Source organism: Myxocyprinus asiaticus, chromosome 17 (genome assembly GCF_019703515.2).
Source record: "Myxocyprinus asiaticus isolate MX2 ecotype Aquarium Trade chromosome 17, UBuf_Myxa_2, whole genome shotgun sequence".
Taxonomy (NCBI): domain Eukaryota; kingdom Metazoa; phylum Chordata; class Actinopteri; order Cypriniformes; family Catostomidae; genus Myxocyprinus; species Myxocyprinus asiaticus.
The window spans coordinates 5058837-5076080 of NC_059360.1; the positions used below are offsets into that span (position 1 = coordinate 5058837).

The following is a 17244-nucleotide window of genomic DNA, read 5'->3' on the forward strand; positions in this document are numbered from 1 at the left end:
CTCATAATACACCTTATAATATGTTACAACTTCTCATAAATAATTGTAACCACAATTATAATACTTACCTATACATAGTTATACCTGAATGTATAATGCATTATAAAAACAGCAACATCCAGTTTTATCTGCTGAAGTTATACTGATATATATATATATATATATATATATATATACACATACATATACACACACACACACACACCAGTCCTCAGAGTTGGGGAACATTTTCAGAGCAGAAGGAAGCACAAAGACGAATCTTCCTGATTCCAAGCCTTGCTGAAGCTCCCCCAGATCATCACTGATCCTCCACCAAATTTCACAGTGGGTGCCAGACACTCTGGCTTGAAGGCCTCTCCAGGTCTCCGTCTAACTATTAGACGACCAGGTGGGGCATCGGTGATGATCTGGGGGTGCTTCAGCAAGGCTGGAATCGGGCATATTCGTTTTTGTGAAAGACACATGAATCAAGCCACATACAAGGTTATCCTGGAAGAAAACTTGCTTCCTTCTGCTTTGACACTGTTCCTCAACTTGAGGATTGGTTTTTCCAGCAGGACAATGCACCATGCCACACAGCCGGGTCAACCAATGTGTGGAAGAAGGACCACCGGATCAAGACCCTGTCATGACCAGCCCAATCTCCAGACCTGAACCCCATTGAAAATCTCTGGAATGTGATCAAGAGGAAGATGGATGATCACAAGCCATCAAACAAAGCCGAGCTTCTTGAATTTTTGCGCCAGGAGTGGCATAAAGTCACCCAACAGCAATGTGAAAGACTGGTAGAGAGCATGCCAAGACATATGAAAGCTGTGATTGAAAATCAGGGTTATTCCACCAAATATTGATTTCTGAACTCATCCCAAGTTAAACATTAGTATTGTGTTGTTTAAAAATGAATATAAACTTGTTTTCTTTGCATTATTTGAGGTCTGAAAACACTATCTTTTTTGTTATTTTGACAAGTTGTCATTTTCTGCAAATAAATGCTCTAAATGACAATATTTTTATTTGGAATGTGGGAGAAATGTTATCAGTACTTTACAGAATAAAACTAAAATGTTCATTTTACTCAAACACATCCCTATAAATAGTAAATCCAGAGAAACTGATAATTTTGCAGTGGTCTCTTAATTAATTTTGAGATAATTTTGCAGTGGTCTCGCTATGTACAATTGATGCTATTCTGAGATGCGAGTCGGCACTGATTTGATGGCATGAGGGGGACCTAAACAATATTAGGCAGGTGGTTTGAATGTTGTGGCTGATCGGTGTATACACAGTGCTATGAAAAAATATTAGCTCCCATCCTGATTTCTTCTATTTTTGTGTATATCTCACACTAAATTGTTAAAAAATTCAAACAAATCTAACATAAAACAAAGGCAATCTGAGTACAGTTTTTAAATGATAATGTTATTTATTGAAGCAAAAAAGTTATCCAATACCAACTGGGCCTGTGTGAAAAAGTTAGTTACTAAATCCCCAAATCTATGAAACTGCATTCATAATGGGGTTCAGATGGATTAAACACACCCAGGCCTGATTACTGCCAGCCCTGTTCAATCAAATCTAAATAGAACTTTTTCAGCAGCATGAAGTTGGCTAAAAGGTCTCACCCAGTAGCACATTACGCCAAGGTCGAATGAAATTCCAGAAATGAGGAAAATGGTGATTGAAATAAATCAGTCAGGGAAGGGTTACAAAGCTATTTTAAAGACTCTGGGACTCCAAAGAATCACAGTGAGAGCCATTATCTCCAAATGGAGAAACCGTGGCACACTAGTGAACCTTCTCAGAAGTGGCCGACCTTCTAAAAATCCTCCAAAAGCACAGCGACGAGTCATCCAGAAAGTCACAAAAAAGCCAAGGACAACATCCATGGAACTGCAGGCCCCTCTCACATCAATAAAGGTCACTGTTCATGACTCCACTATCAGAAAGACACTGGCCAAAAATGCCATCCATGGAAGAGTGGCAAGACGAAACCCATTTCTAACCCATTCTGTTTTGCCAAAACACACCTTGATGATCCTCAAACCTTTTGGGAGAATGTTCTGTGAACTGATGAGTCGAAAGTGGAACTGTTTGGAAGACAGGGGTCCAGTTACATTTGACGTAAATCAAACACAGAATTCCACAAAAAGAACATCATAACTACGGTCAAGCATGGTGGTGGTAGTGTGATGGTGTAGGGATGCTTTGCTGCTTCAGGGCCAGTGTGACTTGCAATAATTGAGAGAAACATGAATTCTGCTCTCTACCAGAAATTCCTAAAGGAGAACATCTGGTCATCTGTCTGTGAGTTGAAGCTCAAGCACAACTGGATTATGCAGCAAGACAATGATCCAAAGCATAGAAGTAAGTCCACCTCTGAATGGCTCAAAAGAAGCAAAATTAAAGTTTTGGAGTGGCCTTGTCGAAGTCTTGACTTGAATTCGATTGAGATGCTGTGGCAGGACCTTAAAAGGGCAGTTCATGCTCGAAAACCCTCCAGTGTGGATCAACTAAAGCAGTTCTGCAAAGAAGAGGGTGCCAAAATTCCACCACATCATTTTGAAAGACTAATCTCCAGTTATTGGAAGCATTTGGTTGCAGCTGTTGCAGCTAAAAGTGGCACAACCAGCTATTAAATTTAAGGGGCAGTTAGATTTTCACATGGGTGATATAAGTGTTGTATAACGTTTTTGCTTCAACAAAAAAAAAATTTGAAAACTGTATTTTGTGTTTACTCAGGTCACCTTTGTTTTATATCTCATTTGAAGATCAAAACAATTTAGTTGAAAAATACACAAAAATAGAAGAAATCAGGATATATGTAATGTATATAATAGGTATGCTTTAAGTAAAATGACAAAAGGAATGTCTTATAAACATCCATAATATTTTTTAAGTGGTTATAAGACATTACAAGTTATGCTGGAAGTTATATACATTACATATGCACAAAATACAAAATAACACACATTCAATGTTAATTTTGAGATATTACGAAAAACACTTGTAAAGCTACAAGGTTAAAATAGATCAGAAACTCTCAAAAAAAAAAAAAAAAAAAATATGAATGTTGATCACACATGTAGCCAATCTTCTTGGGTGTAAACACTAAACTGATTTTATACTGGACTCTATTCAATAAACTTTAATGTTTGTGCATCTTATTTGGAGACTTATTTTATAAATAACTTCCATTATATAAGTTTGACTTGTAATGTATTTTATGTTATGGCTGTTTATAAGATACTGCTTTTGTAACTTTACATACAAAAAGCAGGCAAAGACCTCTTAAAATATGATCACATCATAGTGAGTCTTTTGACTGTTTACACTATACAGCACTTATACGATTATCTTTATTAACTTCTGCTGCGTTATAATTGGATGTTGCTTGTGTTAAAATGCATTATACTCTAAAGTATAACTATGAATAGGGGAAGTCTTATAATGTATTATTATAACTATAGTTATAATTATTTATGAGAAGTTATAACTTATTATAAGGTGTATTATGAGACATTATGAATGAAGTATAATTCATTTATAATGCCTTTACAATGCATTATAAATATGGGTTTCATAGAAAGTGTTACCAAGAAAACTAATAGAAATCTATGGGGTAAAGCATTTCACTGTCGTAAGCATCAAAATAAAGGCTGTCGGAATTAACGTGTTAACGTATGCGATTAAAAAACATTTATGTGTTAAACTTTTTTAATCACGATTACAAATTTACCATTAATACAGCATAAACAATGGTGTGAAGGGCGGAACCTTTGTAATTTGTCTGCCCGGAGTCATTACCCTGACGCACACGCCACAGCGCCAGAGCCCTTCTACCAAGAGGAGCCTACAAGCTTAGCATAAAAATGCATAGCACAACTGTCCCATAGACATTCTATATATTCAACCAGTTGTCTACTTTTCTCTCACAGAACAACCTACTCGACACTCAACAGAGACTGCCCTCGTCAGTAGCTGAAACCCTGTGACTGGCGAGAGCTAACTCCAAATCATCCATCCTCATCCTCCCTGACTTGTCTGCTGCTTTCGACACAATTAACCATAAGATTCTCCTGTCCAACCTCTCTGACCTGGGCATCACAAGAACTGCACTTGGATGGGTTGAGTCTTACATTATTGGCAGATTTTTTTCAAGGTCTCCTGGCAAGGAGAGGTGTCTAAGTCACACCAGCTGACCACTGGTGTTCCCCAAGGATCAGTGCTTGGATCCTTCCTCTTCTCGATATACACAACATCACTCGGACCGATCATTGAGGCATATGGCTTTTCCTACCACTGCTATTTAGATGGCACGCAGCTCTATCTGGCGTTCCAGCCTGATGACCCTACTGTCTCAGCTCATATCTCTGCCTGCCTCTCGGACATTTCGGCCTGGATAAAGAAATTCCACCTTCAGCTCAACCTTGCCAAGACAGAACTCCTTGTGATCCCAGCCAACCCATCTGTTGACCAAAACCTCACTATTCATCTTGGTTCAACTACACTCTACACCAACTAGAACAGCTCGGAACCTGGGAGTGGTGGTAGATGACCAGCTTAATTTTACCACCATCTCATCAAGCGCCAGGTCTTGCAGATTTGCGCTCTACAACATCAGGAAAATCAGATCTTTTCTGTCTGAATATGCTGCACAGCTCCTGGTCCAAGCTCTGGTCATTTCAAGACTGGGCTACTGTTATGCTTTGTTGGCTGGTCTCCCGGCTAACACAATTCAACCACCGCAATTGGTCCAGAATTCAGCAGCGCATCTGGACTTCAATCAGCCAAAAAGGGCTCATGTCAGCCCACTCTTGATTTCACTTCACTGGCTACCTGTAGCTGCCTGCGTCAAATTCAAGGCTTTGACTCTAGCCTTCAGGACAGTCAATGGAACCACACCCTCTTACTTCAATTCACTTCTCCAGGTCTATGCTCCAACTCGCTCTCTGCAATGAGCGGCACCTGGTGGTCCCATCACAAAGAGGCTCAAAGTCTACTTCACGACTGTTCACTTTCTCTCTTCCACTGTGGTGTAATGAGCTTCCAACCTTCACACGATCTGCTGATACCATCTCAACATTCAAGAACCAGCTAAAAAAAAACCACATCTGTTCTGTGAGCACTTAACCATTCCACACTAATTGTACTTACTATTGATCTTAACTTGAACTTACTGTACAAAAAAAAAAAAAAACTTCTCTGTCTCTCTTTCTTCTGCGCTAGCGCCAATACTACTCCAGCCACCTTGGGAGCTTGGCAGTACAATGCAATAGATGTTGCTGAACTTTGTATGACAATTTCCTTGCAATGTTCTACAATTTGTAAGTGTCACAAAATGTGTCAGGAATGAGGAGGACCCAGATGCAGGAATTAGTAAAAACTAAAATATATTTTATTAAACATCTGAAAACAGAACTGGTAACACAAAACTCTCACGGGGGAGAGAAAACTAAATCAAAACATAAACTAGAGTACGGAAAATAACTAGGACAAACCGGGAACAGGAACAAGACAGGAACAAGAACAGAATGACTATTAACTAAACTCACAAAATGATCTGACAAATACAAGAGGGAAGAGGGCACAATATATAGGCAAGACACATGAGGAACAGGTAAAGGCAATTAACATAACAAGGACTAAATGAGGGAGAGTGACAAGGGTAACAAGGAGGCAGGGACAGGGAAGCACACGGCTAACAGAAACACAGACATAGCCAATTACACATACACAATGCAAACACACACAAACAGAAAACAGTCAGGGACCGGAGGGCAGACAGAACAGGATCATGACAGTAAGTCGCTTTAGATAAAAGCGTCTGCTAAACATAAATGTTGACCGTTACACACTCTCCTATGACAGAACCGCGGAGGTTGTTATCTCAGTAAATAAAAGAATCCCAGTCAGTGATAAAATGATGAAGAATGGAGCTCTTAGCGCTATCTGATGTACAAAACAAGCCCAGATGGGACTTGTGATAGAAATTAAGTATTTGTGAGATGCATTTTAATCACCACAGAAGCACACAAAATTTTAACTATCACCAAAATGCAGAATGAGAGGTGTTTGTTTGCAAGCACTTTTCATGATGAGTTCAAAGTGCGCTCATGAACGTAGCTTCACGATTGCTGTAGCAAAGAGGATAGCCACAGTCTACCGGCAGATTCATATTGTGGAGGATGAGAGCTTAAGGGATGTAATACCCATTGCAAAGAATATGCAACCTATGTGGGGACTAGTTCTTTCAATTAGTCAAACGCCAACTTACACTTTGGTAAACGTTTAATGTTACTTGAATTGGTGATATTTTAGTGCATTTCTCTCTTTATATTGTGGAAGCCTTTGTTTGGAAATTATATTGCTACATATTGTTTGTTTTCATTACTAAGATGGAAATAAATTAATTTTTACAAGAAAATAACTATATATAGTGTCAAATTTCAGCACTTTCAAAATCTGTGATTAACTACAAAACATTATGTGATTAATCGCTATTTTTTTTATTTAATTAAATGTAATTTTTTATTTTTTTTAATCCCCTTTTCTCCCAATTTGGAATGCCCAATTCCCACTACTTAGTAGGTCCTCGTGGTGGCACGGTTATTCACCTCAATCCGGGTGGTGGAGGACAAGTCTCAGTTGCCTCCGCTTCTGAGACCGTCAATCCGTGCATCTTATCATATTGCTCACTGTGCATGACACCGGGGAAACTCCGCATGTGGAGGCTCATGCTACTCTCCGCGATCCACGCACAACTTACCACACGTCCCATTGAGAGCAAGAACCACTAATCGTGACCACGAGGAGGTTACCCCATGTGACTCTACCCTCCCTAGCAACCGGGCTAATTTGGTCACTCAGCACACCCTGGATTTGAACTTGCGGCTCCAGGGGTGGTAGTCAGCGTCAATACTCGCTGAGCTACCCAGGCCCCTGTGATTAATCACTATTAAAAATTGTAATAGACCGACGGCACTAATAATTTTGCTTATCATATGGTTATTTAATATATAAACCCCTTTTTGTTGATTTTCCAGAGAACAAACTATAACGTGATATATACCGTAACCTTGATAGAAAATTATTCATACCTATCGCCCACCCTTAATTCATACCACACATAATAGAACATTACTTTTTAAACTTTATCTGGGCAGAAAAAAAACATAATGATGGTCATTGCCGAATTATACTCACTCCTCAGCCATACGCGTGTCTTTCAGAATGTGAACATAAATAAAGAGAGCCTGCTCATGTTTCCCCATACGACCCAAGAGCAAAGCTCTCTCCTCCAACAGACCTGACATAAAAACAGCAGAACAATATTCATCATCAGTCCGTTTTATTTCACTATTAAATCCTGTGTGTCTTTGACCTCTGGACTCACCATCAAATGGGAAATCACTGATAAGTCTCTCTGGCTCATAGCTGCTAGAAACTTCCAGAAACGTCAGAAGCTTGTTGCGGAATTCTCCGAGCTCTTCATTCTCCTTTCCTGCAGCTACAGCTAGAACTCCTGGACACAGTAAACACAATGGAAGAACATAAGACAATTAAACAATTAGATGTTATATTAAGATTTAATTACATTTAAAAAGTTAACAGATAAACAAACTAGGGGTTGGATTGGAAGTTTCAACACGATACGATCTTGTATAATTTCTCTTAGTTAGCGATCCAATGTTTGCGATACCTCAAAGTCTGCAGCAATGAGATTTCGATTTGATTCAGGGGCCTGCGATCGATATTATGATATTATGTATGGGGGTGGGGGATGGGTAAGTGGTTCGTATGTGCAAGGAATGGCAGCCTGTGGTGTTAATGCCCCCCTAAGTTAAGATGGTGCCCCCGTCGGGAGGCTAAGCAGACTGCGTAATATGCATATAGGGAGCGGCAGTGCCAGTCAGTAATACCACATTAAAGATGAATAATTCTAAGAAATGTATTCAGATAGTCCCTTATCACATCCTTGACAGTTTTAGCAATAAATGCTTTTTTAGTTATTAATAATAAAAAGTGTATATCCTTTCTTATATGCTGAGAACTTTCCTGACCCATGACATATAAAAAATACAATAATTTTTATTTCTTTGATAATTTATCTTCTTTATCTGTGTTGGTTTATATGCATTTTTTAGTTTTTTTATTTATATATTTATTTTATTTTTTATTCCTGCCATTATGACTTAGTGATTGTTTTAGTTTACCATGATAAACTGTAAATCGGGAGTAAAGCGGGAGGAGGGGTGGAAAAACGGGAGAAACCTGGTCAAATCGGGAGTGTTGGCAGGTATGTATTATGTGCCTATTTTGCATGCTGGGGCATGCTATGCAGTTGCCAAGGTTTTTTGCTCTATGTTTTAGCGCATTGCTACAGAATGTGATTTCTAGTGTGTTCTGGGTGGTTGCCAGGTTGTTGCTATGTGGCTGTTATATTGTTCTCCATGTTTGTAACACATTGCTATGCAGTTGCAAGCTGTTCTGGGTGGTTGCCAGGTTGTTACTATGCTTTTGCTAAGTTGGGTTGCTCACTGGCCCAAATGAAAAGATTGTTATGGACTGTTTTTTTCTTCATATCAATCATGTCAAATCCACATATGTTCAACACATAACCAGTATAAAGACTATTTAAGTTATGTTGTGGTTTATGTTGCGTTCAAGTCCTCCTGGGAAGTTTGAACTGGTCAGAAGTCGTAATTGCGATGTAATGTGCATTCAAATTATTCTGGTCTTTTTTCACTTTTCTTTTTCACTTTTTTTGTATCAATGCAATTAATAATTTTAATTGATGGTTTATCCATCTTATTTTATCATTCTTGTGCCGCCACATACTCCAACAAGCCAAAACATTATGACCACTCACAGGTGAAACGAATAACATTGATCATCTCCTAACAAGGCCACATGTCAAGGTCTGGGTAGATTAGATGGTAAGCAAACAATCAGTTCTCGCAGTTAACATGTTGAATGCAAGAGAAATGAGCAGGAGTAAAGACCTGAGCGACTTTGACAAGGGCCAAATTGTTATGGCCAGATGACTGGGTCAGAGCATCTCTGAAACAGCAAGGCTTGTGGGTTGCTCCTGGTCAGCAGTGGTGAGTACATACCGACAGTGGTCCGAGGAGGGACAAACCACGAACCGGCAACAGGGTGTTGGGCGCCCAAGGCTCATCGATGCACAAGGACAACAAAGTCTATCCCATCTGATTCGAACCGACAGAAGGTCGGCACAAGTCACAGATAATTTTAATGATGGTTACGGGAGGAATGTGTCACAACTCAAAGTGCATCACACCCTGCTGCATATGGAGCTGCGTAGCTGCAGACCGGTCAGAGTGCCCATGATGACCCCTGTCCACCGATGTAACCACCAAACAATGGGCACTGAACATTGGAACTGGACCTTGGGGCAGTGAAAGAAAGCTGCCTGGTCCGATGAGTCCTGTTTTCTTTACATCACGTGGATGGCCGTGTACGTGTGCGCCGTTTACCTGGGAAAGTGATGGCACCAGGATGCACTATGGCACTCAGTGCCAGATACAACAGGACACCTTCAGCATATTAGGTGGGTGGTCATAATGTTTGGCTCATCAGTGTATACTGATGGTAAATGTTGTTTTGTTGCACAAGACTGTCACCTCATAAAACAGCTAAATTAATTGTACTTTCTTGCAAGCTTTATTCTTCATAAATGGTACAAACATGTATACAATCTAAACTGTAGAGACAAAATCCACAAGTAAAACAGAATTATGTCTAATACCGATTTTCTTGATTCTTGCCACAATTTTTTAAATGATACGCCCCCAACTCGGAACACTGGGGCTATAAGAAAATACCACTGTTAATTATGACTTTATAGTGCCATGGAACAGCACTTGAAGTGATGTTATGTTTTTTTATGGTTGATGGACAACTGCATTGTTTTTCAAATCTAAAGTGAAGTACTCATACACAGCTGACACATCTTATTATGTGTTCGGACCCTCGTCCGTGGACTGCGTCCCTCATGCCTTATTTTCGATTTATCGATTTGGCAATTTTGTAATAGAGGACTTTTTTTTAATCGAGTAGCCTAATCAAATTAAATCAGGTAATCCTGACAGCCCTAGCTATAACAAATGATCATATCAAGAATGAAGCATTCTCCCAAACACCCCAAATAACAAATAATATATGTTTTGATGTCTTCTTTCTAGCTCTTGGTATGAAGGATGAATATAACACAATGAAAATGTTACAGACATCAAAACAGTTTATGAGATTTGAGATTCAACAGTCCTTTGTTTTATTATTGTTTTTTATTTATTTTTGAAAACTTAAATGAGAATAAATAATACTATTTCAGAGAATTCAGAATAAATAAAAGTATTTCAGAGATTAGGGCACAATTATCTACACAAATAATTATTTCAACCTTTCATTGAAATAAATAGCACTTATATACGTCAAGCCTACTTTGGCACATTGTTCAAGCTGCAAGTTTGTAATGCAAAAATTTAGTTTGATCAATTTACAATTGATGTTATTATAATAAATTGAACAAAGCATGTTTGCTAATGGCTAGATGTGAAGCACTTTTGCCAATAACAAAAACTGCACGCAACATACATCATTCTAAAAAAGTCAAAAACGTCTTTCAGAAAAAAAACATTACAAGATAGAAAGCAGTAGCCACAGATTAAAAGTGCATCCCAAACCACACACTTCTGCACTATTCTATGCCATTTTGAAGTGTAAGTAGTACGAGTAGTATGTTTACACTGAAAATACAACAAAAAGAAGTGTACTATGAGTACCCAGATAATGCACTTCTTCAACCGTCAAAACGGAGTGAGGAATTTTGGTCACTTCATGCACTCAGTGCTCACGGCTTGCTGTACATAGCGGAAGGGGCGGAGTTAACCGGCTGTGTTGCTGGTCTAACAAAACAACTGTAAAATATAGCTGCAAGCAGCGATTACAGGCCCAAGCACCATGTGTCCATTTCCACGTGGTGGCTTTCAGAAAAACAATGCAAGGTGGATACATGCATTTGGCATTTTACATTATTCTAAACGATTTTGAAGCAATTTGGGTAAATATAAGATGACTATAAGAGCCACCGTTCCTGCTGCCAGGTGGTGGCGCTAAGACCGTGACCCAAAATAGTCACATCCATGTGATAAGCTCCCAAGACTAAACATACAGGTGCATCTCAATAAATTAGAATGTCGTGGAAAAGTTCATTTATTTCATCACAATTAAAAGAACCAAAGACTTAAACTACTTCAGTCTGTGTGCATTGAATTTATTTAATACACGAGTTTCACAATTTGAGTTGAATTACTGAAATAAATGAACTTTTCCACGACATTCTAATTTATTGAGATGCAACTGTATATCTAAATTTTTATATAAATCACACATTGCACCCAGAAGATATACTTCCTGTTTCCCATTTTTCACCATTAATTTAATGCCTCGCCATGGCAACACCATTTGATATATCAAAAATCTGTTCACAATTTAGCGTCTTCAATGTCTTGGCATCATTTTATCTAAATGTGGTGGCAGTCACATGAATTGTCTAGGAGGAGCATTTAAAAGTTCAGAGACTGCAATATTAAAAACAACCAAAATGGTCGACTTCCTGTTGGGCGGAGCTAATAACTATAATTATGAAAGTTGTCCAGCTTGATGAGAACTATATATGTACCAATTTTGGTGACTGTACGTGAAAATACAGAGGCCGTCTTACGCGCCCATTTTAAAGGGAGCGCTACACGCCCTACACGCCCATGCATGAACATCTGCCCAGCCCTAACGGACAACGACTCTGAAGTGTGTGCAAAATTTCATGACATTTTAAGCGTGCAAAGTGCCTCAAAATCACCCAAATATATGAAGAAAGGAATAATAACAATTAATGCATTGCCATGGCAACAGGATTTAAGATTCAAATATCTCTTTACAATTTTACATCAGCAGTGTCTTGACATTATTCTAAAGAATTTTGAAGCAAATCATGTAAACACGAGGGCTATTTCAAAGTCTAATAAAATTACCATACTTCCTGCTGCCAGTTGGTGGCGCTATGATCGTGCTCCATAACAGCCACATAAATGTGATCAGCCCCCATTACCAAACATACAGCTGAATTTTCATCAAAATCATACAATGCACAAAGATATAAGGAACTTCCTGTTTCACATTTTTAGCCATAAATTTATTGCTGCGCCATGGCGACATCAAAATATAAAAAAAAAAAAACGTTTGCAATTTAGCATCTACAGTGCCTTGGCATAATATTGCCTAAGTTTGGTGCCAGTCACATGAATCCCCTAGGAGGAGCATTCAAAAGTTCAGGGCCTGCAATTTTCAAAAAATGCACATTCAATCCAACAATTTCCTGTTGGGTCGGAGTTAATAACAGTAATTTTGAAGTTATCCGGCTTGATGAGAACAATATATGTAGCACGTTTATTGACCACAGATGAAACTGACCCCACCACTATTGTCAAAAGGTGGTGCTACAGAGCTCCCCAGCCACGCCCTTATGTTAACTCTTGCCCAGGCCTAATGGCCGACAACTCTGATGTGTGTGCAGAATATCATGAAAATTCAAGCATGCCAAGTACCTCAAAAACATGTGAATATACATAAAAAGGACAATGACATTTAATGTTCTGCCATGGCAACACTGTTTAAGATATCAAGAATCCTTTCTGAATTTTAAATCTGCACTGACTTGACATTATTTAAAAAAATTGAAGCAATTCAGGTAAACATAAGAGGGATATTTTAAAGTCTGTTAAAAGTGCCACACTTCCTTCCGTCAGTTGGTGGTGCTACAACCATGACCCACAATAGCCACATCAACGTAATCAGCCCGCAAGGCCAAACATACGGCTCAGTTTTTCTGTAACTCACACACTGCACGCAGAAGATATGAGACACTTCCTTTTTCCCATTTTTTGACATTATTTTATCGTGTCGCCATGGCAACACCGTTCACTATATCAAAAATCCATTAGCAATTTAGCATCATCAATGTTTTGGCATGATGTCGCCCACATTTAGTACCTGTAACATGAAATCCCTAGGAGGAATATTTCAAATTCCAGAGCATGCATTTTTCAAACATTGAAAGCATTTTTCCTGTTGGGTGGAGCTTATGACTGTCAGCCACGGAAGTTGTCCGGCTTGATGAGATCTATATGTGTACAAAATTTGGTGATGGTAGCTCAAAAGGAATGTGCTACAGAGCCCCCCGAACATACCCATCTTCTAGGTGGTGCTACAAAGCCCCCCTGTAACTTTGCCCAGCCCTAATGACCGAGGACTCTGATGTGTGTGCAAACTTTCAAGAGTTTTCACGTATGTTAAATACCAGAAAAGTACCGAAAACCTTGAAAAGAAGAAGAATCCTTAGAACAACAGGGTCTCCGCACTTTCAGTTCTTGGGCCCTAATAATAATCCTTCCAAGAACAATAGGGCCTCCGCACTTTCAGTGCTTGGGCCCTAATAATCCTCAGAAGAACAAGGATTACTATCACCCCACACTGTGTGAATATCTTTATTATTTTATAAATAAGTGTTAAACTGAGTGGCAACACATCAGGTGCGTTTGAAACGTCACTTCCATCAGATGCTAAATGGCGAATGCTTCAGTGTAGTAAAAAAAATATTACGTGTTCCATTTGGGACAATACTGAACTTTGAAAATGTATGCACTACATGGCTGAGTGCATAGTATATTCTGTAAGTGCTTAGTGTATAGTGCATCATTTGGGACACAGCTTTACTTCAATTCATGAATTGAAGATACTGTTATTCAGATTGCTAAATAAATTTTAAGCAAACAACTATGTTTCCTCACACCCAGACAGTGATTTTTGCATTTCTGTTGTAAACAACTTTGCTATTAAACATAGCAAACAACTATGTTTCCTCACACCCAGACAGTGATTTTTGCATTTCTGTTGCACCATTACTGTAGAGTATACAAGGATATTTTCTATTACTTGAGTAAGTTGAGTATTAGAACATATTTCCTGAGTTCCATTGATAAACAATCAATTTAAGATGAGTGTCTGACCTTCAGGAAGTGAGCTGAGGTACTCCTTCATGAGGCCTTGCACCTTCTCCAGGTAGAGCTGGATCAGAACATTGTGGAACTCGGGCCGTGTCTCGTCCCACATGTAAATTATGTGCTCCAGGTAAGGGATGGCCAGCTCTTTGAAGCCCTCCTTCAGAAAGTTCAGCACCTTATCTCTGGGTAGGGTCTCCACCTCTGTCAGGTCCTCTGTGAAGATCTGACACCAGCAAAATCAAACTCAAGGACCTCATTATGACCACAGAACCAATGAAAATATGGTAAGATAATGTCTCATGTCTCACCTTCAGTCCATCCTCTGGGCAAATCTTCAGAACCCAAGGTGAAAACTCAAATATGATGCCCAGATTTTCAACCCCTGTACAGAGAGAGACATGCAAGTCCTTGGTAAAATGAATACTGTGCCTTTGAGAGCCTGAGAGAAGTTTAGTGTTGGGGAAGCTACTCTGTAACCGTAGCTTTGGAAGCTACAAGCTACTTATAACTTAAAGTAGTTAAACTACAGTCAATCTGCTCTTTTAAAAAGAAGTTAGCCACACTACAAGTTACTAACAAAACATAGCTAACTACATTGAGGCTATTTAACAGAGAAGTTCGGGTGACATTAGGGGAACAACTTTTAATTCTCCAACACTGGAGAAGTTGAGCTTAGAAATCAACATATTGCTGACCTATACAAATCAAAACTTAAACGCATCAAAGAGTTGAAAGTCCGAAATGTGAAGCTTATAATTTTATAAAAGCACTTACATTAATTCTTCTGTTAAAACTCATGTATAATGTAAGTTGTAAAGCCATTTAAATCGTTGTTTAAATCGTCATTTTCATTTTGGATTACACTGTTTACTGCATTACGTTGTCATGGCAACGAAGTTGTAAAATTGGATGTAAATTTACACATAAGGTTAGCAAGCGATTTAATCACACTAAAATCATGTAAACATACATATTGTTTATGTCTTTTGGCTATACTTCTGAAACAGTGAGTATTTTAATGTTTACAGATTGGCCCCATTTACTTTTCCAGTGCCTTACAATAGGGCTGGGCGATAAAACGATCTCGACATTTATTGCGATAAAAACATCCACGATATCGATGATAAGCTTTCGAGTAATTTTCGATATTTAGCCTGTGTTTTACATCTAGACGTTCAGGTGCGTGTCTCGAGACCGCAAGACATCATGATGACAGTTGCGCCCTCTCATCATCTCTAGTGAGCTGCGCAACAAAACAACAGTGCTCTGTACACCTGATCTGATCTTTCTGCGCTGTATTCTTGAATATTTTTCTCTAGCTCTGAACACATTTCATTTATGTCCTATCCTGTTCTGCACGCATTGCCTCTTTTCCCCGCATGTGTAGACATGAGGCGCTGCATAAGTTAACGTGGTTCCAGAGCTCCTTTAGACCATTAAGTTTTTTCCTTCTAAATTTAGCTTTATTAATCAGCATGTTACGAGCCTTTAATAATAAACAAAACGATGTCTGTTCTAATTTTGTGAAATTAATCAGATGTCATCATCTCTGGAATGGATGACAAAGAAAGACAATAAAATTATTAGTTTGTAGCCTAGTCTTTCTCACTTGAATGAAAATATAAAAATGGTCCATTCAGACTTCTCTAAATTTTCTCTCAGGGGATACCCCTGAACCCCCCTGAACCCCCATACAGTATCATTCCTCAGTCACAAGGGCTTCTATGCCCCGATACTTGCTATCTGAATGTAACAAAATATAAAAATAATTTGAATGAAGAAATTATATGCTGTCATTATGCTTCAAAACAAACAGATGGGCTTTTAACATTCATATCCAACTGCACTTGATTGATAAACTCTATAAAATATTTTAATGTTTTGGTAGACGATCTCTCAGACACTACTGCTTTGGCTGTCTCTGGGCTCCCAATGCAGTTTTGTATAGACTATTTTGACTGTTTAGGATTTTTTTTTCCTTCTTCTCTTCTGCCAACTTGGAAATTCAAAAAAATGTGCAATGTGCAAATGTGAATGTATATCGAGATAAATATCGATATCGAACAACATGAAAAAGAATATTGTGATAATATTTTAGGCCATATCGCCCAGCCCTACCTTACAGTATGCAAGCTTTTTTTAAAGAATGTAAAGAATTCGGGACAAGTCTAAATTAATTTTTGTTGTAATCAACATAATGCCACAAATGCTTTCGATTGACATGTATTGAACCCTGAATATTCCTTAAAGGATCATCAGGAAAAAGCAGACATCCAAAAACAAATTAAACACTACACAATCCTACTAGACAAAATGTAAACAAAAGACAACACATGGGTTCTGTTCATGGTCTAATAATTAGTTTCTCTATCAGAAAGCAGTTGGATGTGGGCTGAAGTGTGTTTGTGAGTGTGGTAATCTCACCCAGCCTCTGAAGATACTGGACTGTCCTCTCATGACCCTTCAGTGGAGAGTTGGCTTTAGTTGACTGATCCAGCAGGACCTGCAGAGCTGCACAATCACACTTTTGTTAGTCTATTTGACTTTTGAAGAACATGACACAAAAGCTAATAATGTAATTATTTTAATCTGCCAATATATCGGCCAGGGCAGCATTACCGAAAAGCATTGTTAGCCTAAGTAGATCGTAGAAAGCATTGGCGCCAATGGTCTCTACAATCAACTTAAGCTAGCGAAGCTTTTGGGAAATGCAGCCCAGGCCAATTAATCAGCCAATATTTGGTCATTTTTGAGATTATCACCATAGGCCAAAAACCCTGCCCAAGTGACTGATTAACAGAAGTGGTAGTTCCCTGGTCTTTGTCTTAAGACCTTTGTCTAAGTAAATATCAGTAATATATTGGTCATCCTGCTCTTTAGATATTGAACAACCCATATCAGTCGACCACTAATAAAAACATCTGAAAACTATGTTTGAAAATTATATATATAAAAAAAAGAGATCAAGTGATGAAAGAAAGGACAAACTCAGTGTTTCCCCTATATGCATTTTGCAGCGCTGCTGTTGGGATTTCACATGGTTCATTTAATATTCTTGACGCAACATAACGCTTGCCAACCACAGTAAGCTGTGCGCTTTGTACACTGCGAAAGAGACCCCACCACACATACACACACACACACATACTCACAGTGACATCAC

At 38.7% G+C, this 17244-nt stretch overlaps 1 protein-coding gene across 2 annotated transcripts in view; it reads right to left on the minus strand.

The window, feature by feature from the left end:
* LOC127455358 (vam6/Vps39-like protein) overlaps positions 1-17244 on the minus strand; it is a 64020-nt gene that overhangs the window by 10492 nt on the left and 36284 nt on the right. For both annotated transcript variants that reach the window (XM_051723189.1, XM_051723190.1), the window contains 5 exons: positions 16506-16592; positions 14390-14463; positions 14088-14304; positions 7394-7522; positions 7204-7306 (listed from right to left, as the gene is read on the minus strand). In XM_051723189.1, the coding sequence (XP_051579149.1) occupies positions 7204-7306; positions 7394-7522; positions 14088-14304; positions 14390-14463; positions 16506-16592 (610 nt within the window). The remainder of the gene's footprint in view (positions 1-7203; positions 7307-7393; positions 7523-14087; positions 14305-14389; positions 14464-16505; positions 16593-17244) is intronic.